The sequence below is a fragment of the Lolium rigidum genome, chromosome 1 (assembly GCF_022539505.1).
Source record: "Lolium rigidum isolate FL_2022 chromosome 1, APGP_CSIRO_Lrig_0.1, whole genome shotgun sequence".
NCBI classification, from domain to species: Eukaryota; Viridiplantae; Streptophyta; class Magnoliopsida; order Poales; family Poaceae; genus Lolium; species Lolium rigidum.
The window spans coordinates 319,295,653-319,305,367 of record NC_061508.1 but is presented as its reverse complement, the minus strand read 5'-3'; the positions used below and the strand labels follow the sequence as shown (position 1 = coordinate 319,305,367).

The window sequence follows — 9,715 nt, the reverse complement described above, 5'->3', positions numbered from 1 at the left end:
GTGGAAATAAACATTAAAATATCTAAACATCTGGAACACCATCTTACAAAAACTGATGCACAATATGAATGTTATGAATTCAGGAATACAGAGAAATGGGAAGTAAAGACGAAGAAACGAGTGCCTCAAAGGAAACAAATCAAAAAGAAGCTTATTCATCATCGCAGAAACACGAGCACGGGAGAATCAAACTCGCCCTCGGAGGAACAAGCTACCAAACAAGAAACAAAAGAAGAGCCGAAGGATGATGATCCGAGAAATAAATCCACATCCTCCAACAAAGATGGAAGAGGAAATGGACAAGATGTTCAGCCACGAGATGACTACCCGGCGAGTTGAAGAGATTATCGGTGCAGCTATACCAAAGGAAGGTGCCCGTTTCAAAACAAGAGATGATGCATTCTATAGTTACGCTCTGTATGCAAGAAAGGAAGGATTTGCGGTGAAGAAGTTCAGCGACAAGAGATCAGGAAAAACGGAGAAATTTACACGCAAACGTTTGCATGTAACAAGGAAGGATGCACAAACACGGATGCCGAACCATCGTCGCACAGGAGAACAAACATACTACTGAAGACTGGCTGTAAAGCACGCATAATTGTAAGAAAATTTGATGGATACTGGTACATCAAGAAGGTTCACTTAGAACACAACCATCCACTGGAACCAACAGACTATCTCATTAGGTTTGCACACTGTCACAAAAGGATGACTGATCTCGACAGGAGATTAATTCATCTACTACAGATGGGACGTCTGCCACCAAGGAAGATGATGTTAATCTGGTCGATCAGAGGGAAATTCCGTGGAATACCCTTCGATGCTGTTGATCTAAGCAACATAAAGAGTAAACAACAACAAATAGAGAAGGACCATGACATCCAGAAGTGCACAGGCACGCTTCAAGACACTCCGAGAAAACGATGCACGGCTTCTATCATGCCATGGAAATAGACAGCGAAAAAAGAGTTCGGAGCCTGTTTTGGATGGACGCAATGTGCGTAATGAACTACAAGCTGTTCGGTGACTACGTATCTTTCGACACAACTTTCAGCACAAATAAGTATGGCTTACCATTTGTTCCTATAGTTGGGGTGAACAATCACGGCTCCACGATGCTTGTTTTGCCGTTGCTGCGCTAAAGGATCAAACAACGAGATACATTTATATGGAGTGCTTGGAAACATTTGTTCGAGGCCATGGGTGGAAAAGAACCAAAGACAATAATAACGAGACCGGGACAAGGCAATGAAGAAAGCAATAAAAACAGTTCTAAAGTCCACAACACACGAGGAACTGCTACTACCACATCGTGACCAAGATGAGCCGAGAAGAGAGCACCTTCTTTGCAAAAACACAGGAGTCGTCGGAAATGCTAATGTACATTGCAAAGAACGCATTCACACCAACTGAGTTCGAAATGGGATGGAATAAAGTGATAGAGGATTACAATGCAAGCGGAGAAGAACACCTAAGCAAGTTATTCGGGATAAGACACGGGTGGGTACCGGCATACTTCATGGATAAATTTTACCCATTCTCATCAAGCACGAGGAAGGAGCGAGAGCACAAATAACATGTGGAAATGCTATAGCCAGCACACGGACACGATAACAATGTTCCTTGAACAATATGAGGTCATACAAGACAAGTGCTTATCCGCCCTGGACAAGAAGAAGCTCACATCAACACTGAAAACAGACAAAATTAGTAACAAGACATCCGTTTGAGAAGCAAGCTCTTGAACAATTCACAAATGACATATTCGAGAAGTTCCGAGATTGAGATCACAAACAACACGGCATTCAAGGTAGATGGATCACTTGAACCTGGTCGCCACCTACGGCTGAAAAGAATAGTGAAATTCTACAACCACATGGAATTCAAAAAGGGAGTTGTTTGACGTCACATTTGACGATGAAAAAAAAACTTCATGTGTTCCTGCAAAAAGATGCAGAGGGATGGTATACATTGCTGCCATGTAATAAAAGCAATGGTTCACATGGAGATCAATGATTTGCCAGAGAGTTTTGTGATTAAAAGATGGAGAAAAGACATAGACATGGAACTCGCAACATTAGGAAATGTCGCGAGATGCTTCTTGCGGAGACGAAACACTAAAGTTTGCCGGTGTGATGAGCCATATGGCAGAACTTTGCAACAAAGCGTGCCCAAATGACAAAGCATACAATGTCATGATTCGGTGTATGCGTGATATGGAAACAAAAGTGCTTGGCAGCAATAAGAGAAGATGAAGGAGCTAAAAAACTTCACGACGAAGAAACAGGTAGCAACGAAACATTGCGTGACCCACCAATGTCCGACGGAAGAGGAACAAAAAGAGGGGACGAGAATGATGCCGAGGTTCGGAAAAAGACGAGAAAACTAGACAAATAAAATGCGGATACGCAAGAAATCAGGTCACAACAAAACAGGATGTGGAGAGCTGAAAGCAAAAATTGCAGCGACGAGGCGGCACGAGGCAGCAGCACAAGCGAGCGGCGAGCAGCAGAAACAGCGACATCACGGGAAAGATATACAAGCAATACATCACGAGAATCAATCAAGCAACGGACACACAAATAACGATAGTAACACAACGAGAGAGAACAACACAACCAGGAAACACTTACGGTATGTACTACCACAACGGAAGAATAAGATGCGACATGGAATATCTAGTATTTGGTACAAAAAACACATTAACAAGGTAAGTGTGCCCATGAAGTTTCTTTGTCAGTGATGAAAACCTACTGATGCAAATAATCTGCTTTTTCCTACAAATTAACATAAATTTAACATATATTTATTTGCAGACGTCGACGATGAACAAAGGATATCAAAAGGAGAGCAACAAAAGTAGGAACCACTCAAGGAGGAAGCCACATGAATATTTAGAATATATGATACAGACAATGGAATGAATATGTAATGTTATTATGTACTTCATTTCCTTATTTTGTACAATCAAGTTCACTTCATTGACTTCATTTGGACGAAAAAAGGATAACCATTGTAAAAAAGTTCTTACTTTCGAATTCTTCAATCTATTCGCGAACGAAACTTGCCAGATAATCAGGAGAATCATAAGTGAGCATCATTCCGGCGAAGAACTGTCGAAAACTTTCGATGTCAGCCGGAAAAACACGAAACAACACAATGGTTAATGATCTCCAACAAGAATACACAAGCTCCAAACGAAAAAGTACACAACGACTAAACAAAAAGATGCACAAGTACTAAAAACAACCATTGACATGTACTATTTATACAGCGAACAAGTACTAAAAAAACTGCCTTAAATACTATTGAATAAAACTATGTACACAACACATTACTTACCTTGAATACATCTGGGTAAAAATTAGCCTTGAATATCCAAATAAACCTCATTGCATAGATACCACAGTCACGCCTCGCGCTTGTCCTAATGGTCAAAAATAAAGAAACAATTAAATCCAAACACAGTAAAAAAAAAAAAAATCATAGTTCACATTAAGAAAGGATGATTACTCTGAACAAGAAGGGGTACCGCAAACTTTTATCTTGAACGATGAGATATTTAATCTCTCGACACCATGAAGATAACTGTAAAGTTTCTTAAATGATTTGACCTGAAAGAATAAAAAATAAAAGTTATTGTTGTCATGTGTAAATAATTATTTAATTAGCTAGATTACAACGAAAACCATACAATTCTTTGAGTAGAAGCCATCTGAGCTTCAGTCAACTCCAACGAGCTAGACACTCTAAATTTCCTGAAATGGAAGTCGACAAAGATAACCCACCAATGGCTATAATCGCAACAAGTAATGTAGACCTGTTTGAAATTAAACAATCACACGAGAAATAAGAAAGCATCCACGATACTTGTAGTAGAAAAAATATAAGCGCCAAACAAAACATGACAAACATGCCTCTTCCCTATCCAGACTATAGTACTTCAGATCATGTTCAGCAAAGCTTGCAGCAAGATGAATAGGGTCAGCCTCATCCACATCAAGAATATGCTTGGAAAAAACAACAAGAAGATGTTTAAAAAACTAAATGCTAAAAACATTTAGTTAAAAAATAAATAAATCTAAAACATATACACATGACGTACCGCCAAAGAGCTCGGAATAAATAAGAAATCAAGACCATCATCAACGCACTTAAGAAAAACATCCATAACAGAAGGATCCATGAAACCACCACCCTTCATAGCAAGGTAGAAACTATGCCAGCTAACAGACTTACCACCAACTTCAAGTATTTTCTCGGAACTGCAATTGTTAAAAACAACAAGAATAAACATCCGTATATACAAAAATAGATGAAAAATAGATGGAAAATTGAATTACAATGGTTACCCTTCAATGTAATTCCTAGGAGCCTCAAGTACATCAGCAAACAACATTCTATGCAAAGCGATTACTGGGGACTTCCTCTTCCCCGGATAGCTCCTTAAGCTCAAGACAATCATCGAATCGCCGTCTGCATAGGAATCATACTCCTGAGCCACAGAACTACCTCCAACAACATTTGCAGTTTCAGGCTCCTTTCCCTTGCATGTACATGGCCCCGAACGCTCAAGACAACAATCCTCAAGACAATAATCAGAATCACTGTCTGCATTGCCATCACCCTTCTGTGCCACAGAACTACCTCCAACAATATTTTCAGTTTCAGGCTCCTTTCTCTTGCAAGCACATGGCTGCTTCTTCAACTCAATTGACAAAAGAGAAACCATATCACGCATCTGATCAGCAAGACCACGTCCCGTTCTTATCATCGACGAAATGAAGATAGTCTTCCACATTTCTTTCAGCTTAGAACGTAACTGTAAATAAAAAACACAATTAAGAATGCAATTTACAATAACACAATAATTAAAAATCAAAAAACATAATAAAAAACCTTACATCATTATGCATTTCACCAGGAAACATATCTGAGATGTGACGATCGACTGCTTCACGAAGATGGTCAGGAATACCAGAACGAGAGTGAAAACCTGGATCTGCCATCTTTTCCAACCTGAACAAGCACTGGAGAACACTAAAATTAGTTCAGGTACAATGTGTGCAGCTTATCACTTTCGAAACTAGAAAAAACAGGACAACAAAAAAAGATTACAACGAAACCACCTTTGTCGTCGCAATTGCATATCTTCACTACACGTCTAAAACGATACGCGCCTTTGGCGCAAATACATCGACAACCAAACAAGGAAACCAAAAGAAAGCAACATAATTTACACGCATGCACTCGGCGAAGACGTGTAACAGAACGAGCACCTTTGCTGCCGCTAAACTCTACAACAAATAGGTGCACAAGTACAAGAGATATAGATGCACAAGTACAAGAGACATAGGTGCACAAGTACAAGAGATATAGGTACACAAGTACAAGAGATATAGGTGCACAAGTACAAGAGATATACGTGCACAAGTACAAGAGATATAGGTGCACAAGTACAACAGATATACGTGCACAAGTACAAGAGATATACGTGCACAAGTACAAGAGATATACGTGCACAAGTACGATAGACTAAGCTACGCAAGTACGGAACAAATTGTCACACGAGTACCAAGGTCAAACACGAACAAGTACAAGACACAAAGGACAAGCAAGTACCGGACGAAACGGGTGGACAGAAGTACAAAACTATCTTATGAACAACCACTTGGACAAACCCTAGAAATAGTTCAGGTACGATGTGTGATAAAACTAGACCAAACAGGTACAACAAAATACACGAGATAGAAACCACAAGAACCACCGAGTTGTCGAATCCGCATGTCAACACGACACGGGAAACTCAGCGGCTCATCCAGAGCGGGTAAATCGACAAGAAAAAAGACCAAGAAACCCTAAATAGTGAAACTCAGCAGCTCATCCAGATGCATGTAACCACGAAATGTGGAATTATACGGCTACTCCGACAAAGGCAAACCCTAACTGGTGTTACTCAGAAAGTGTATAACCAAGAAGAGGCGGAAGAAATCGATGAAAAAGAACGACTTTACTGAGAGAAAATGCATCTGCATCCGCCTTCCGCATATTTTCCATTTGAAAGTGCTACCTCCCTCCCATTAATTCCCCAGAAAACTCACAGCCCGGAAATACAAAGGGAAAATACCGATTCGATCTAATCGAATCAAAGGGAAAAACCAAGATCTTAGAAACCCTTAGCGAGCGGAAAGACGCGACGGCGCTTACCACCGGAGCGGAAAAACGTCCGCCGACGATGAGTTGCGAGAGGTTCTCGACGGCAACGGTGGAGAAGGGAAAATAGCAGCGCCGCCGACGAGACGACCAGCCGAAGGAACCGGAACCCACGACCAGCCCGGACGACGGAAGAAGAATAAGGGAAAAAACGGAGATAAAGGCGGACGCGAAACGGGTCCCCGTAAACCCGTTAAGTGAGAAGCGGACCCGTTACGAGAAGTGGACGGTTCGCAAAATCACCAGAAAGCAACACGTGTCGAGCGCGGAGGAAGTCCACCGGCAAATTCCGCGCCCCACGTTCAACCACGTGTCGCGCGCGGAGAAAGTCTCTTCCCTTCTCAGAGGTCGGCCTTTTTCTAGAGTTTTCGGCTTGGGCTTGGAGAATTCTCTCTAATTATTGGGCTGGTTGAATACTATTTTTTTCGTTATCTACGTTTTGTTGGGCTACCGGGCCTAATTTAAATCACTTAATCCTGACCGTTGGCAAATCATACCTCTCTCCTTCCCAGGAGTGGCAAAAGGTACTGTAAAAGAAGCCTCATTTGGAGCTTGTACATGTCCTACCCCTCCCATGGCCCCTCAGGTAGCTCCGCCCCTGCCGAGTGCGCCCCCTTCTCCTCAAGGAACGCCTCTGCAAGCGCATCCAAGGCAGTGGCGAGGACAAAGGGAAGGGAGGAAGAGATGAAGGTGGTGTAGACCTCCGGGCCGGGGTGGTACCAGTACCAGGGCTTGGCGCGGGCCACATGAAGCGTGAAGAGGTGATGGGCTAATACTCCTGGGATGCTCGGCCATGGTGGCAAGGACCGTCCCAGAGGAGGCGGCCAAGGGACGGGGAGGGTGCGCTGCGGGCGGCGGATAGGGAGCATTCGGCGGCGCTGGGGTGCAGGGCCGGCCCATACATTTTTGGGGCCCAGGTGCAAAATGACAGAAAGGGCCCTTATTCACACACAAAAATTATCAAAACAGTATATTGCAACCTAAAAAACCATCATATTTCAATAACAAAGAATATTCAGTACATATCATAGATCCATAATCTTTTGAACTCTCAAAATGACAAAGCATCACTCTAAAAATAATATTATTTGTGATTTGTCTCAATCAAGCGAACTAATCATGATTCCGCTGCTTCCGCAAAAGATCCGCTTTGCTAGGATTGACAAGGCACAACATGTCTTTCTTCTGCAAAAGGAGAATGTTTGATGTATCAGTCCACTAGCATATAAGACCAAGATTTTTTTAAATATTGTGCTAGCTAATAAAATGAATTACCTATCTAGATAGGAGATGAAGTCGCCGCAGTTCCTACTTAAAAGAGAACCAGAGAGGGGCATTTACCTAAAAAGCACAATAAAAGTATTAGACAATCTCCCAGCATACAAATAGTAAACAATCATGTGTAGTTGTGATGACAGAAATCGTACAGTAAGATTTTATTTAGATCGCGCCCACCACTCCATATTCTTCACCAATTTTCGAAAGCTTCCTGTTCCTACACAAGCCACAGTATAGCAAATTGAATTCAGAACTTGCAATTTCTCCTAACACTTCTAGAAGCAAAGTCGTTTATAATTGCTTCTGTATTTATCTCATCCAACTTATTTTTCTCGATACACAAAATTGCCAGACCATTTAATCTTTCTTGAGACATTGATGATCTTAAATAGTTTTTTAGTAACTTTAACTTAGAAAAGCTACGCTCAGCCAATGCTACTGTCACCGGTACAGTAAACAAAATACGATAAGCAATTAAAATATTTGGAAAAGAATCTATATCTCTAACAAACTCAAATATTTCCATTGCATGCATTGGCTCATTCGATACAGGTAAAGTCATTTGTAGCAGTCTTACTTTAGAAAATAGATCATCTGGCTCAACATCAGAGAATTGAAGGGAGAAGTCTGGGGAACGATGAAGGCATGGAGCAGCGTCTTTGGCATCCATTAATGGCTAGCGGCGATCTCGGATTTGGGGAAGGAGGAGTCGAGGAGACGAGGAGATGGGGGGCGTTTCGTCTGGATACTGGAGATCTGGAGGCTGGAGCGATCGACCGATTCCTCTGGATCGATTGGTTTTCTCCACTCCCGTCCCGTACGTACTAGTCTGGATGGGCTGGACATCAATACATGGGCCTTTATGGCTTTACTTTGCTTACAAGTGGGTACCACTAGGAGAAGGCCGACCTTCCGAGAGGGAAGAATCGTGCCGGAGGGACACGGACGTAACAACACGTGGCAGCAAAACCGGAAAGCGCGCGAGCCGCGAAAGTCACGCGGTGCATGTGGAAGTACAGCTTGACCGAGCAGCCACGACCCACGGACGCATGCGGAAGTACAGCTCACGATCTACAAACTTGGGCGATGCACGCGGAAGTACATGAATCTAGCTAATCCATTGATCGTTTCTAAACACAAGCACGTACTCCGCAGGAGATTCGGTCGCGTACTCCACCCGCGCGAGTACGACCGCGCACCTCGCGAGAGTACGACCGCACCCATGTACGCCTACGCATGTCACGTGTAAGTACGGGCGGGTATAACACGCGAGTACAGTTACATACAACATATAAATACAGTTACGTGTACCACACGAGTACAGTTATGCACACGAACGAGTGCAAGTACAGTCGCGCACACGAGACAGGTACAGTCGCGCACATGAGACAGTGCGATCAGCGTACACGAGCGAGATACGATTACGATCAGCGCACACGAGACAGGTACAGTTGCGCACACGAGTAAGTACAGTCACGTACACGAGCGAATACAGGTACAGTCATCCACATAAGATAGCTACAATCGCACAGACGAACGAGTACATGTATAGTTGCTCACACGAGTAAAGGGAAAAATGCACCAAATACATTCAAAACAGAAGTATTTATCAGTTCATGCACGAGTACAGATAGATACACAGCACGGGTACAACCATAGTAGTATAGGAAGTACGAAAAAAAAGTATCTCCAAACTTATCAACATGGGATCTAGTTTTGAAGATCTCGACGAGAGGGTCTCAAAAGTGAAAACGGTTCGTCATTTGGACTTACGGTTCTCAAGATATTTCATTTTGAAAAAACGAATCTACGAAAAAAGGGAAAAACTGACACAACCCAGCTCTTCTCTCTCCTCCCTCCTTCCCACCTTGCTTCCCCTTGCGACATGTGGCGAGCAGGGAGACTATTTCCCAGAGATTTTCTGGCACCACAGCGTACCACTTGTCGCATGCGGAGCGAGTTGTCTTCCCTTCGCGAAGGTTGGCCTTTTTTTAACGATTTCGGACAAAAAAAGTCAGAAATTCCAACAACTACTAATAGAACTAGTACCTGGGCCGGGGCCCCTGACTTGCCAAGGCCCAGTGCGGGCGCACCGTTTGCCCGGCCTGTGGGCCGGCCCTGCTGGGGTGTTTAAGGTACTACAGCGCTTGGTTGGCCTTCAACAACGGATCCACTGGTGGCAGCCGTCGCCGCCTGTAGGCGCGCGAGCACCGGCAAGAAGTCG

General features: G+C 43.1%; 1 protein-coding gene across 1 annotated transcript; it reads right to left on the bottom strand.

The window, feature by feature from the left end:
* Positions 1-4,348: 4,348 nt before the first annotated feature.
* LOC124661930 lies at positions 4,349-5,049 on the bottom strand. Its single transcript, XM_047199818.1, has 2 exons — positions 4,905-5,049; positions 4,349-4,822 (listed from the first exon to the last, which is right to left on the bottom strand). Exons 1-2 carry the CDS (start codon positions 5,007-5,009, stop codon positions 4,349-4,351), a joined length of 579 nt encoding a protein of 192 aa, XP_047055774.1. The 5' UTR covers positions 5,010-5,049.
* Positions 5,050-9,715: the final 4,666 nt, after the last annotated feature.

Coding starts and splice junctions, on each gene's coding strand:
- LOC124661930 (XM_047199818.1), bottom strand. CDS start 5,009: ATGGCAGATCCAGGTTTTCACTCTCGTTCTGGTATTCCTGACCATCTT. Junction 4,823..4,904: donor CTGGTGAAATGCATAATGAT/GTAAGGTTTTTT, acceptor TTTTATTTACAG/TTACGTTCTAAGCTGAAAGA.